Source organism: Gracilinanus agilis, chromosome 6 (genome assembly GCF_016433145.1).
Source record: "Gracilinanus agilis isolate LMUSP501 chromosome 6, AgileGrace, whole genome shotgun sequence".
Lineage (NCBI taxonomy): Eukaryota > Metazoa > Chordata > Mammalia > Didelphimorphia > Didelphidae > Gracilinanus > Gracilinanus agilis.
The window spans coordinates 76,711,967-76,726,320 of NC_058135.1; the positions used below are offsets into that span (position 1 = coordinate 76,711,967).

The 14,354-nt window shown below is 37.7% G+C and overlaps 1 protein-coding gene across 2 annotated transcripts in view; it reads right to left on the reverse strand.

Moving 5' to 3' along the window:
* ANK2 (ankyrin 2) overlaps positions 1-14,354 on the reverse strand; it is a 308,584-nt gene that overhangs the window by 108,039 nt on the left and 186,191 nt on the right. For both annotated transcript variants that reach the window (XM_044681396.1, XM_044681395.1), the window contains 2 exons: positions 7,430-7,528; positions 5,972-6,070 (listed from right to left, as the gene is read on the reverse strand). In XM_044681396.1, coding sequence (XP_044537331.1) covers positions 5,972-6,070; positions 7,430-7,528 — 198 coding nt within the window. The remainder of the gene's footprint in view (positions 1-5,971; positions 6,071-7,429; positions 7,529-14,354) is intronic.

The following is a 14,354-nucleotide window of genomic DNA, read 5'->3' on the forward strand; positions in this document are numbered from 1 at the left end:
TGTTTTATTAAGACCTAATGGCTACTCATATGGAGGGATGAGATCCTGGACTCTGGAAATAGAGTCCAGCCAAACCCATGAAGGATGGCCTCTACCCCTTGAGAGCAAGCCCAAAGTAAGCCATGGGAACATGTTAGTCTCCTCTCAATCAATTATGATATTCAAAGATCTCAAAGCACAGACCTTAGAGAAGAGGAAACAGAATCTCTGCCTTAGATTCCCTGAGAAGAAAGAAAAATTGACCAGCACATGTGAGAGATGGGACAGCTCCTGCATACCTCTTTGCATTTGCTACCTTCCCTCCCTGAGAACAACACTGTTTACAGACTTAGAGATTAGTAGCATACTCTTTCCCTGCTGCTGCATTTCTAGCCTTCTGAATACTCTGTAAATCTTGTTTGGATCCCTAAGTTTTGTGTGTGGGTTCCATTTTCTTTTTCCTCCCTCTTGGAATGATGATTTACCACAAAAACCCTTGCTGAGAGAGGCATTTGTCACCAAACGTAGGAATAAAATAAAATAGGAAACCCTGATGAGATCTTTTCATGTTGAGGGAAAACCTTAGGAATCTGGAGAAATAATCCTAATTCAGATGGAGATGCAATGGAATGGCAGAGATAATTGGAAGAGAATATTCCAGACATAAGGTATACACAAAGGCTGGAGAAACTAAAACAAGATGGGAGAATAGGCAGTTGCAGAGTTTAGCTGTAGTAAAGAGAGCATGAAGATGATGGAGGCAAGAAGGGAACAAAGATCAAGTTGCCTCTTATGTGCCAGGCACTGTGATAAGTGCTTTTCAAATATGATCTTGTTTGATAAACAATTGATTAATTATATTTCAATGGATCTATGATAGCATTCTTCCTGTAATGCAAATGTCAACCTATCTATCCTATGCAACTTTTGTCTATGTTCTCCTACAAATCTGCTGCAACTTTACTAGCTTTGTTGTTTTTGTTGTCATTTCAATTGAATCCAACTCTTTGTGAACCAATTTGAAGTTTTCTTGGCAAAGATACTGGAGCACTTTGCCATTTCCTTCTTTACAGATGAGGAAACTGAGGCAAACAGGGTTAAGTGGTTTGTTCAGGATCGGGGAGCCAGTAAGTATCTGAAGTCAAATTTAAACTCAGGTCTTCCTGACTTTAGACATGGTGCTCTATCCATTACAAAGTCTACTTGCCCTTAACTGGAAATAGTACCGAATCAATGATTATTTACCCCAAACTGAGTAATTTAATGATAACTGTACATGAAATCAAACTCCATTTAGTATGATTTTAAATGACACTAAGATAACAAAAATCTGTATTTCTAAGCTAACACATTTTGCTTTTTGTACCTTTTCAAATTTTGCTATTATAATTAATATGTTAAAATATACTCCTTTTCTCTTTCTGTTTCTTCCCCCTTGACAGTGGTCCATATATATTTGCATTTTAATATTCCTTATATTTGTCATTTCTGAGACTGTAATAATATTTCACTGCCTCCATAAGCAGAATTTTTAAATCATCTCCAAGTTCTTGGATAGCTTGGTTATTTTTAATATCTTGTTATTACCAATAATGCTACTGGAAATATTTTCATATAGATGAGTTTATTCCTTTTAATAATATCCTTAAGCTTTAGACTTTGGAGAGTGGGATGACTGAATCAAAAGGTAGGAATTGTTTTGAGGTGGTTATTGTATATTGTCATGTTGCCTTCTAAAAACATCTTTTGCACCTTTCCAAAAGTAGTAGCTAGAGTAAGGAAACACCCTCTTCCAGTGCAGATTGATGCCCTTCATGACTTAGAGAGGACATAAAGTCAAAAAAGGTTCATGATTTTTCTAGTCACACAGTCAGTATGGATAAAGGTGGGGACCCCAACCTTGGTCTTCTTGGCTTCCAAGGCCAACATCTTAACTTCTCTAAGATGGGAAGAGAAGAACCACTTGAGATTCTCCAATAAAAGTTTTTGGTTAAAAATTATTCATTATTGCCAGGCTAGTGATGAGCCTTTCTGTAATGGGCCTTCAAGAATGGATACACAATCTCACACGTGGCCTGGCCTTGAAGCCTCTCATCTGTTTTATTGGACCAGCTTTAGTTTATGCCCTGTTGGAAGAGTTGATAGACTTAATAGAACAAGTCTATCAACTCTCCACCAGAGCCATGAGTCTGAACTGACTGGTCTTGTCCAACTTCTCCCAAGGAAAGCCGAGACTAAAGAATAAGTTGATTATGACTCTGCTAGAAGCACAGATAAATAACATGAAAATTATGTGGGAATATAGAATGTTACTTGAATCACTTCTGTATCATTTACTATCCTATTCTATCTGAATTGGACTTGTTTTTTGTTTTTATTTTCATTTACCCTTTGGATGTTCTGACATGGAAAAATAGCGATGATGCTCAAGTTTTGGTTGGGACATATGATTATCTAAAATAGGAAAATAAATGTGGGAGAGTCCCAGAGTTGTGTGGGGAATGATGGGACTATTGAGGCTAGAGGGAAGAACAAAGATATGACTGCATTAAGAGTCAGTGCGGCATAATAAAGAGGAAGGAAGACCTAGATTCCTGACTGTCTCTGATGCACGCTGATTATAAATTATAATTATAATTATTATAAATTATAAAACAAAAATAGATTATAAATCACAGGTCAAATATCAATCTGTATTGGCATGGGAAATTTCCTGGGGAATTCCCTGAACCAATGAAATAAAAATAAAGGAACTCTAAAGCAAATACAAAAACAAATAACAAAAACAGGCACAAACTCATATGCATGTGTGTTCACACACACACACACACACACACACGCGCGCGCGCGCGCACACATACGCACAAATTCTTCTTCCAAAAAAAAAAAATCAAGCCTCAATACCAACAGGGCAGTTGTGGTTGAATGTACTTTATAAACTTAAGAGTGCATTGCAAGTTTGAATTCTTATAATTATCAATAGTAAGTCAGTTCAATTTTAGATAGTATACTGACAAACTCCAGCAGAATCAGAGAAGAGAAATTCAGTTTCCTTTGAGTGGACAAAGTAGTGATTATATAATTCTACCCAGAGAGATGAGGGGAAAGCATAGTACAATCCATATTTCATCCCCTGTTTCTTATCTCTTCCCAGAACAAGAAAAGTTATGGAAATAAGGAGAGAAAATAATGGTCACTTTCCCTTCATCCATTGCTATTCTAAGGCAGAGGAGCAGTTAAGGGCTAGGCAATGGGAGTTAAATGACTTGCCCGGGTTCACACAGCTAGAAAGTGATTGAGGTCAGATTTGAACCTGGGCCCACCTGATTCCAGGAATAATGCTCTATCTTCTGTATTTTCAATTATAATTTTATTAGATGTTCAGAAAGTCCATGAGAGAGGGGAAAAAACTGTAACATGTGGAAATAGCTCATTTTGACTTCCTAGTTATTTTAATATGAAAAATAATTTTCAAGTCAGCCCACAGGTTGTTAGGTGTTGTAGAGGATAGATCATTGAGTATAGATTCAGGAAGATGAGTTCAAATCCAATCTTAAATACTTCTTACCTGATTAACCCTGAGTAAGTCAGAGTACCTCAGTTTTCTCAACTGTAAAATAGGGTAGTAATAGTACCTACCTTGAATGGGTGTTGTGAGGACCAAGTGAGATATTTGTAAAAATTGCTTAGCAGAGTGACATGTAATAAGTACATAATAAGTACTTATTCCCTCCTCCCCCACCCTGTGTGCTTAACTTTAATGCAAAAGAATCGATGCTCCCCACATAAACCAGAAGCAGAGAAAGACATTTGGAGCATAGAATATAAATACAGAACACTTGACTAAGAGCAGTGGAATCATATTTCTCTCTGGGAGATTATCAGACAACTTGTTTAGAATGCTACTTGATCCAACTTGAAGCATAGTTTCATAAATTTCTTTTAAATAATGTGCTACAACTGGTATTTTTATGCTATCTCTTGGGAACTAGTTGTGTAAGTTATATAGTTACATTAATGTAATAGCTTGTTTTCTCAGAAAATAAAAGGCTCACTGCAAAAGGTGTAGATATTGGACAGCTCCCCCCTCCCTACTTCCTCCCACTTCCCTTCCCACAGCAACCAAAAGGCTCTAAACCCACCATGTAATGGTAACTCTCCCAACCTACATGTATATAATCTCTGCTTCCTGAAAGACTACAGTGATATGTCTGGCTAAAATAATTCATGCATGAAAATAAATTATTTATCCACAAACATTTACTAAATGATTACTAGGTGACAGATAACAACACAGCAGTTAAAGATTAGCTTGTGAAATTGGAATTCCTGTCAATAAAGACTTTTTTTTTTTTGGTTTATGCATTATTTTTGGCATGCTAGCCAACGTGTTGTATATATACAGAAATTTAGTGAGAGGATTTCTGAGAAAGAAGAAACCATAAAGTAAGAGAGATCTCTTAGACTCAACTATCAATTTCAAAACCAGGGTAACTTGGCCAAACATCTGTTATACTAATTGTCAAAATCCATTTTTTCTTTTTTTATTTTTTGGCATACTGTTATTTAAAAAAAATTATAACTGGCCCTTTTTTTAAAGGCAGTTCTTAAATGGTTATAATTACAGTTTCCTCTCTTTTAAAAATACTGCATTGCATTTGCCAAAGGTATTCAAGCTTTTCGGGAAACAAATTGTGCTATGTTCTCCAATCTAAATTCAGCCTGTGTCTTGCAGCTCATTAATAAATAATCGTTTACTCTTCTTAAAACTGCATGTCAACCAGTTGTATTCCATCTTCCTCATTGTATATCAACAGGGATTCAGTGTCAGGATGTAAGAGCAAAAATTCTTTTCCTTTTCCTCACTTCCCTCAGAAGAACTGAGTGTCCTAAAAGTCTGCATGCATCACTCCTAGCTAAGGACATTTACTAGAAACTTGCTACATTTTTTTCTGTGAGTTCATTTATGATCTTAGTTTCCCCCTGGGTCATTAAATAACTTAGGGCAGTTCTACTTTTGTAATGTATTGTTAAAAAAAATAAACAGCTATTGTTCTTAAAATTCAAGTTTCAAGGATTTAAAAAAAGGGGGAGGGAGGGTCAATAAACAAATGGGAGCCAAACATAATGGCATTTCAGCTTTTGGTTAGGAGGTCCTTCTTTGGAGGACTTCTTCCCTTAAGCTTTGCTACAGCTAAACTGTTACACTGAAAAAAAAAAATAGGACTCATTCTCCCAAGTCCTCCTTTTCTCTTCCCCAGTAGGTCTCCAGAATGTCAACTACTTGCCCTGAACTAAATGGATTCAAATGTTAATCATTGTTCTTTGCCCAAGAAACAACAGGTTTATTCAAAGTAATCAAAGCCAGAGGAAAAAAAAATACAGCATCTGGAACAGCCCATATCATGGGAGAAATGAAATGCATGCAATTCAGTTTAAAGTTAATTTAAATTAATATCCTATTTGACAATATAGAGAAAAGGAAAGAAAGATTTTTTTTTTCCTAATTAGTAAAACAAATGCTGTGGAATACATTTGAGCCAAGCCAGTTTTAGGAAAGCTAGCCTTTCCTCCTATCCCCCTGCTTCATCCCATAGCCACCTGGCCTTGTACCTCTGCTGAGGAGTCTACTGGGATAGGACCATGCCACTTTACCCACTGTAGCTGTCATTTAACAAGAGCACAAGGGAAAAAGGATCAGAGGATAGAAGACAGAAACAAGAAACTAAGCATTAAAATGCATCGCACACTTGGAAAAACGTCCTTTTTTCTTACATTTGTGTGATTTGAAATTAGCTACAAACTGTTACAACTTGTGTGGAATTCTGCTGGTGCCTCAGTTCCTTCCACGTGGATTTTGTAAGTATAATTGGTAAAATAATAATAATAATAATAATAAATAACATCTCAAGCCCCAAAGGGACGCAAGAGTTGTAAGTGAAAAAAGAAAAAAGGGAGGCCATTCACGCGTGGTGATTGGGTCTATACTCACCGTTGTGGTGGTAGTGACCTCCTCGGTGACAACCTTCAGCGTATCGACCACAGAGATGTAGCCCAGGCGTTTAGCAATCGCTAGAGCAGTGTTGCCATTCTGAAGAGAAAGAGAGAAAGAGAGGGAGAAGTGAGAGGAAGGACGGTGATGTGAGCCAATGAGATCACCCGCAGCTCTGCATGAGCCAGCATTTCCATCCAAAACAAGGCACAGCTTAGGAAAATCACTGGTTTTTACCATTACATCTGAATCTGTCTTTGTAACTTCTTTAGACTATAGTCCCAGTCACCATGGGAACACAACATGCTTACATCTGCCTGCTATTTCTAATAAAAAAAAAAAAAAGGCATTCTAATGCTTTAACCCTGAAGTTGTCAAGTATCTCTTACAAATAATATGGCAAGGCCACAAGAATCCCGGGTAAGTCGGAGGGAGAGAAACTTAGCACGTGGGAAGTTAACTTTTTCATTAGATATTACAACATCTGTTGTAGGTCCGCTGGTGCCTCCGGGAATACAGTGAAATCCTTAGTTACAGCTGTGCAAGAGCTCACCATGCAGTGAAAAAACAAAAACAAAGAATGCAAGCCCAGGGGATGCGGGCTTAATTGCAGAGGTTCATTTCCATTTTAAATGGTTCCTTGGGCTATGGGGCTTAAGGCTGCAACCGAAACTGGGCGCCCTTAAGCAGCTCCAGTTGTTTAAAAAGACCAGAAGAAAGATGTGTTCCCACATCTGAAAGCCAGCTGTAAGCAAAACACATTCAATAGGACCCCAGTGAAAGACTCCCAGGCTCTCCGGAGGGGAGATGATGGAGTAAGTCAAACTGTTCTCCATCAGGCGAAACACTCCCACTGAACTCTCAAAGTATGACGGCAGTAAGAGCTTTCTTTGGCAGCTCAACTTGGCTGGGAATTTGGTCTGCTTTACGCTAAGGGATGGAGGCTCAGCTATGGGACGAACCAACCTGGATGGGCTAGGGAGACTGGCTGAGCAGGGAGGGGTTCTTAAGCTTTGTGTCATGCCCTTCTGAAGGGCTTATTAAAAAAAAGGCTCTCCACTTCCAGAGAAAAAACTGTTGGAGTAGAAATGCAGATGAAAACATATGATTTGTCATTTCTTTATTTGGGTATGTAATTGGGGGTTTGGGTTTTATGAGATTACTCTCTTACAAAAATGAATAAAATGGAAATATGTTTTGAGTGTTAATACATGTATGGGGGGGGGAACCAAAACAAACCACTTTGTGTCATGGTCCCCTTTGACAGTCTACTGACACCATTAGCCTCCCTCTTGAAAGAATATTTTTTTAAATTCATGGGACTACAAAGGAAACTATTTATATTAGAATATAGTAACAAATTAAATAACATTTTGAAAAATTTCACAGACAACCAATTAAAAATTCCTGGTCTCAAGGCAATTCCCCTACGCCCCCCCACCCCACCCCAATACTTACAGCAGTAATAGCATTTGGTTTAGCCCCATGCTGGAGAAGAACATTGATGATGTGAGTGTGACCTTGTTGGGCAGCCTGATGCAGAGGAGTGTAGCCATTCTGATGGTCATTATCCCCAATTTGAAGAGAGGAGAGGAAAAAAAAATATTAGCATTCATTTTGTAAAACTTGTAAAAATATCTTCTTTATACAGAGACTATTAAGAATGTTTTATTTCTACTCAGCAATCTATAATTCTCAGAAATAACAGCCCCCTCAGACCGTATGGCCTAGTAAAGAAGAACAGACTGTCTTATTAAACAGTAAGATGCACAGTCTCTAAATATTTTCCCGCAATTATGAGAAGAGATGAGAGTGGGGAACAGAAGCTTTTAAAGACCAAGGTAATAAGGCAGAATCTTGTGTTATTCTACCCCCTGCCTTCATCTCTGGGGTAGGAGGGAGAAAGGAGAGTAGAAATTGTTAGCTGAAGACCACAGATCATCAAACATCCATCTGCTCTCACTGCCTTTTCTAATCATTGCCATAAGATTTGTTACAAGGTTTGAGTCTTGTTCTAAACATTCAAATATTCAGGAGTCTGGGTCTCAGGTTAAAGGTACTAGTCAGAAAAAAAATGACAATGATACCTAGTTAAACAAAAGACATTTAAATGGAAAGAGGATGATCAGCATTCCATTTAGAATGGTTTTTCCAGGCAACATGGATTAGACTTTCTGGAAGATGAATGCCCTGGGTGGTTTGCTTCATGTGGCTCCCTTGTTAAGGTTGGTATTTATGGAATGGCCTTGAAGCCAACCCATCTTTGATCCAAGCGGCACAGACATTCTGGCACTGGGGGGAACAACTGATTCAGATGTCGACATGTCATTATATAATATTTTTTTGGAGGGGGTGGTACTATTCAGAAAGCCACCATTACTTATATCCTGACATGTAAGATGCTGAGAGGGTAAATAAATAAGAGGTACCCTTATAATTATTATCAATAATTATTATCACTACTAATCAATATCAAAATCAAAATATATTATTTCCCATTCAGGGCATAAAGTTTGAGAAAAGATATTGTAGAACCCTAAACCTACCCCACACCTGGGGAAGCAATGTGGTATGAGGCACTACTGGCTTTGTAGTCAGAGAGCTGAATCCAAATCTCATCATTGATGTTGACTGTGTGGTCTCAGCTAATTTCTTTACCTACCTGTGCCTTGAAGACCTTGAGGAATCAGGCGACTATAGAGGTGGAACTGGAATATACATTAAAGTCCACTGAGCCCAATCCCTTCATTTTACAGGTGAAGACATTGCAGCCCAGAGACATAAGTGATTTGCCTAGAGTTAGACAGCTAGCAAATGTCTGAGTCAAGATTTGAACTCAGGGTTTCTTGACTCTTAATTCTGGTGGGTCGTCCCATGAAGCAAAACATCCCAGGCATACATCTTCCTGAATGTCTAATCTTCATGTTGCAAATAGCACTGCCTGGAAAATCCATTCCAACCTGAATGCTGATCATTCCCTTATCACGGAATGCCTATTATTGAACTAGGTATCCTTGATGGGGCTCTGTGGTCACCTGGGTGCCTCTGAAACTCTGCTAGTCTTCTAGCTCTCATCCTATGGTCTTAAGTTCCTAACTTAATATATCCAGTATCACATCTTATTCTTTCTATATTACACAGCGAGGAGATGCCATAATGCATAGAGCATCCAGGCTAGAATCAGGAAAATCTGAGTCCAAATCCAGTCTCAGACACTTACTAGCTGTGTGACCCTGGGCAAGTGACAACCCTTTTCTGCCTTAATTTCCTTATCTGTAAAATGAGGATAGTAACAGCATCTACTTCCCAGGGTGGTGTTTGTGAGCATCGAATGAGATAATAGTTGAAAAGCCCTTAGCTATTATTTTGGGATTATGGTTAAGAGATAAGGTGCAGCCTCCAAATGGCATATTTTTTTTTTATTTTTTTTTTTTAAACCCTTAACTTCTGTGTATTGACTTATAGGTGGAAGAGTGGTAAGGGTAGGCAATGGGGGTCAAGTGACTTGCCCAGGGTCACACAGCTGGGAAGTGTCTGAGACCGGATTTGAACCTAGGACCTCCCGTCTCTAGGCCTGGCTCTCAATCCACTGAGCTACCCAGCTGCCCCCAAATGGCATATTTTTTATAGCATGGACTGGGGGTGAGAGGTGATGAAGAAGAAGGGAGAGGAAGAAGAGAGAAGGAGAGGGAGAATAATGTGTTACAATGCTATGTGTTTATTGTTAAGGCAGATGATCTACTGCTTTTATAAAAGATAACTTAGTTAAGCTGTTTTAATTAGGATATATTCATTGTTTTTATATTTTGTCTGTGTATAACTTCTGCATGCGATCCTCTAAGATGGCTAAGTTATAATAATAATAAATTATAATCAGAATTAACAATAAAGAATAACTGCAATTATTAATTGAATAATTACATGTAGGAATCAGTAATTAATAATCATATTGTGAGTGAAATTTCTCTGTAATGCCTGGGTGAGATATCTTTGCCAAGGGGAGCTGCGTGTCTGTGTCCAGCATCCTGGAAGGCATCCAGATAGTATGACATCTCAGTTGGCTTTGACGCTCCCAGAATTGACCTTGGCTTTTACCACATATGGAATTGATCATGACTTGATAGAATATACTCTTCTTAAAAAAAGAGACCTTCTCCGGTCATCCGCTCTGAGAAGAGGTATTTGGAAGACCACTCCCGTTTTAAGGGGAGGGGGTGTCTGTCGTCTGTGTCATTTGACTTTATAGATACCAGTGACACATAAGCCCTGGGTCTTGGGCAGAGCTGGGATGGGCTTGGACCCTGATATTTTGTAATTTACAACTTTTGACAATAAATGTCAGAAAGGCTCAGGTAATTGCTTCCCAGGATTTATGTTTTCCTTTATTACACTTTTCATGTAGTAATCACCTAAAAAATAATGTCTGTTGAAATGAATGCGATCAAGTAAATAAAGGCGTCTTTCATACGTGTTTGCTTATATAAATATATATCATGTATATACACATACAATTCTCTCATATACACTTTTTATTCCTCTACACATATGTACATAGAGTCTGAGATCTCTAAGGTATATCTCTGATATCTTTAAGCTGTAAAGCTCAAGATTTTTAGGACAACCTATATTTTATTTTCCAAGGGCACAGAATAGGCAGGAGCAAACATGGTCCTAATAAAATCAGAAGCTACAGGCCTGGAAGGGACCTTAGAGATCGAGTAATTAAATCCCCTTATTTTACAGATGAGAAAATGGAGGGCAAGAGCCTCAGTTAAGAGATCTATCCAAAATCACATAGCTGATGGGGTGGAATTGGAACTCAAGGCTTTGGAATCTTAATCTATTCCTCTATTTATGACTCCATTGAACTACACACCAAAGTAATATAGCCATTAAAATGGAAGACATTTTGGAGGTGATCTAGTGCATACATTGCTTTGTGTCATGAGAGGCTAGATGTTTCCTGGGTTAGGCAAGAGATTGATTTGAGTTAAGAAAAAGGACCTGGTTAGATTACTTCATTACTTTCCCCCAGTATAAGCTCATCTCCAGAAATCTTATCATCATAAGACTGCTTCTGCTCTGGCACACAATACTCTCTGTTCCCTCTCCTATCTGCCTGGAGGGCTGGAGGGTAGAGAAAAACAAATGAACACCTCCTCCCAAAGTCTCTCTTTAGAGAGGATTCAGAATTAGTCATCTCAATCAATAAACATTTATTGAGCACCTTCTTGGGGCAGCTAATTGGCACAGTGGATTGAGCTCCAGACCCAAGGTCAGAAAGATTCATCTCTCTGAGTTCAAATCTGTCCTCAGACACTTACTAGCTGGGTGACCCTGGGCAACTTGTTTAACACTGTTTGTCTCAGTTTCCTCATCTATAAAATGGGTTGGAGAAGGAGACGGCAAAACCCTCCAGGATCTTTGCCAAGAAAACTCCAAATGGGGTCATGAAGAGTCAGATGTGACTGAAAAAAAAAAAAAAACCACACACACACAAGCACCTACCTGGTACTAAAACTACCAGGAATTGTGTTAAGCACCAGGGATGCAAAAAGAAACAAAAGGCAGTTCCTACCTCCAAGAAGTTTATAATCTAATGGAGGGGGGGAGAAAACAGGCAAAAAAAAAATATATATATATATATATACACACACACACACACACACACACAAAACAAGCTATATGCACAACAAATAGGAAATAGTTCCCAGAAGGAAGGCATTGAAATTAAGAAGGCTTGAAGAAGGTATCCAGTAAGAGATGGGATTTCAGTTGAGACTTAAAAGCAGCTCTGTTTGATTTTGACTCCAAGAACATCACGTCCCAGGGCTAGGTACCCTTCAGCACAGTATGTGCCTACTACCAATATATATATACATATATATATATATATATATATATATATATTTTAAATTTTCTTTTTTTAAACCCTTAACTTCTGTGCATTGGTTCCTTGGTGGAAGAGTGGTAAGAGTGGGCAATGGGGGTCAAGTGACTTGCCCAGGGTCACAAAGCTGGGAAGTGTCTGAGGCCTAGGACCTCCTGTCTCTAGGCCTGACTCTCAATCCACTGAGCTACCCAGTTGCCCCCTACTACCAATATATTTTGAATTCATTTTGCTGCATTGTCTTCCCCATTCGATTGGAAACTCCTTGAGAGAAGGATTGTCTTTATTTTTCCTGGAATCTCTTCAAGCATTTTTGTTTTGGATGACCAGAAACCACATTCGTGGTAGGTCAACGCAAGCTTGTGTTTTGGCTTTACCCAAATTTTAATCAACTTTTACAATTATACGTATCTAGATCTCCATCTCTCTGGCTTTCCGGTTGCTTAGTTGGCAACGCTGCTTCACTGTTACTTGTGGTTCATATGTTAGCACCCCTGTTGAAACCCTATATGATGTATAACTTCTCAGGGGAGAGGGAAGGAACCTGTACCAAAAAAAACTAAAACATTTCTTTCTAAAACTATTTTGGGAGTTTGTTCTTATGAACAACAGTAGGAGGTAAGAATACAGGGCATCCCCAAAGTTTTAACACTTTAAACATGCCTGAATAATTTTAGGATACTCTGTATAATATTTAATGTTCTGAACATTTATCACTTAATCTATCAGGGTCTCAGGTTCCTTAGCAAAAAATGGGAATAATAATGATACTTTTACCTACTACCTCATAGAAATGTCCTAATATGCTTCTTAAATCTTAAAGTGCTCTATAAATGAAAGAACTTTTATCGTTGCTGGTGTCATTATTAATATTTTAAATTAATCGATTCTACAAAACACATATAGCTTATGAGCACTGGAATTAGAAATCAACCACAGGTCTTCTGATTCACAGTTCAAAATACATTGAACCACACTGCATCCTTGGATTTAAGACAAGAGCTCAGAATCTTTGTATTTAGATAATTATTGTTTTTTAAAGTATTCATGATTAGGAGCATCTCTATAATGCAACCATTCACTAGGGTAGATGTCTGGTCATGACATTTTGTTGGAAACAAATAGAGGTTCATTCCCAGAGTCATTTGCAATGAGCATTGGAATAATAAAAAAAAGACAATAACATCCATAACTGATTTTCATTTAAACATTTTTATGTTAATCTCCAATTCTGGATGTGGCTAGGCAGGTTCAGGACCAAACCCAGCAACTTGAGACCATACACTCTTAAGCTCGAGACAGGACAATGACAACAATCATGACCCCTTTTTAGTTCTGATTTTTCAGGGTGATCCTGAAATTTCTTGGATGTTAGAAAATATTTCATCTGGAGAAAAGATCATTTTACCTAAAGTTCAACGTTTTCACTATTTTTTTTAATATTTTAAGTGTTTCAGTGTATGTTACACTGTGCCAGGAGCTCCTTCAGTATGTGGGGTTCTCAGGTTAAAAAAAAAGGCTCGCTATTCATTTGTAATCTCTGTTACTCTTATGATGTTAGATTTAGACAAACCTGATTCTTTCACATGCTAATTTGGTATGTTGTTATTTGATAAGTTGAGACGCCAATGAGGCCAAAAAGATTATTAAGTGTTGTCATGTCAGTATTGATTGACAAAAAAATTTGACTTTACAAAGAAAAATTGTTTTTTATAATGCAAAAAAATCTCTAAAACCTTAATTATTTTTTAAAAAATGAATTCTAGGCTCTTCATGGAAAAGATGAGGAACAGAAATATATGAATCCTTCAGAGAATGTGAATATAATGGAATGGGTATAATGTACATGTATACATGCCCGAAGAAATATTATTGCATTTGGCACAGTAAGAATCACTCAGTTCATTTGAGAAAACTAATTATGATGTTAACATTTTCTTTTTTTCTTTCTAATCAAATATTCATTTGAGCAGGTCAAGCTTAGGGGCACAGATGATGTTAATGTAATTTCTTCTCAATATTGTAGGATAACTAAGTGCAGTTCTGAGTATTTTTTACTAAAGTAAGGTGACCTACTTTGTCTTTTAGTTCTTTATCTTGGTGAACAAAAGTCATGATCATGTATGTAGGGGGTATGTTAAGAGATCTGGTGTTCCACCCCCACCCCAATACTGCTAAAGTACATAGTGCGTGGCTTAATCAATCCAATAAATATAATAATGATTTAAGGAGGGAACAGCTGAGAATTAGCATAAGAACTTTCCAGTGAACTCCAGAGTTACAATCTGAAGGGAGCTTTGATGTCTAATTAAAAGAAATTGAAGGTATCAAAGTGGGCAAGGAGGAGACTAAGCTATCACTCTTTGCAGATGATATGATGGGCTACTTAAAAAATCCTAGAGAATCAACTAAGAAGCTTGTAGAAATAATCAACAACTTTAGCAAAGTTGCAGGATACAAAATAAATGCACATAAATCATCAGCATTTCTATA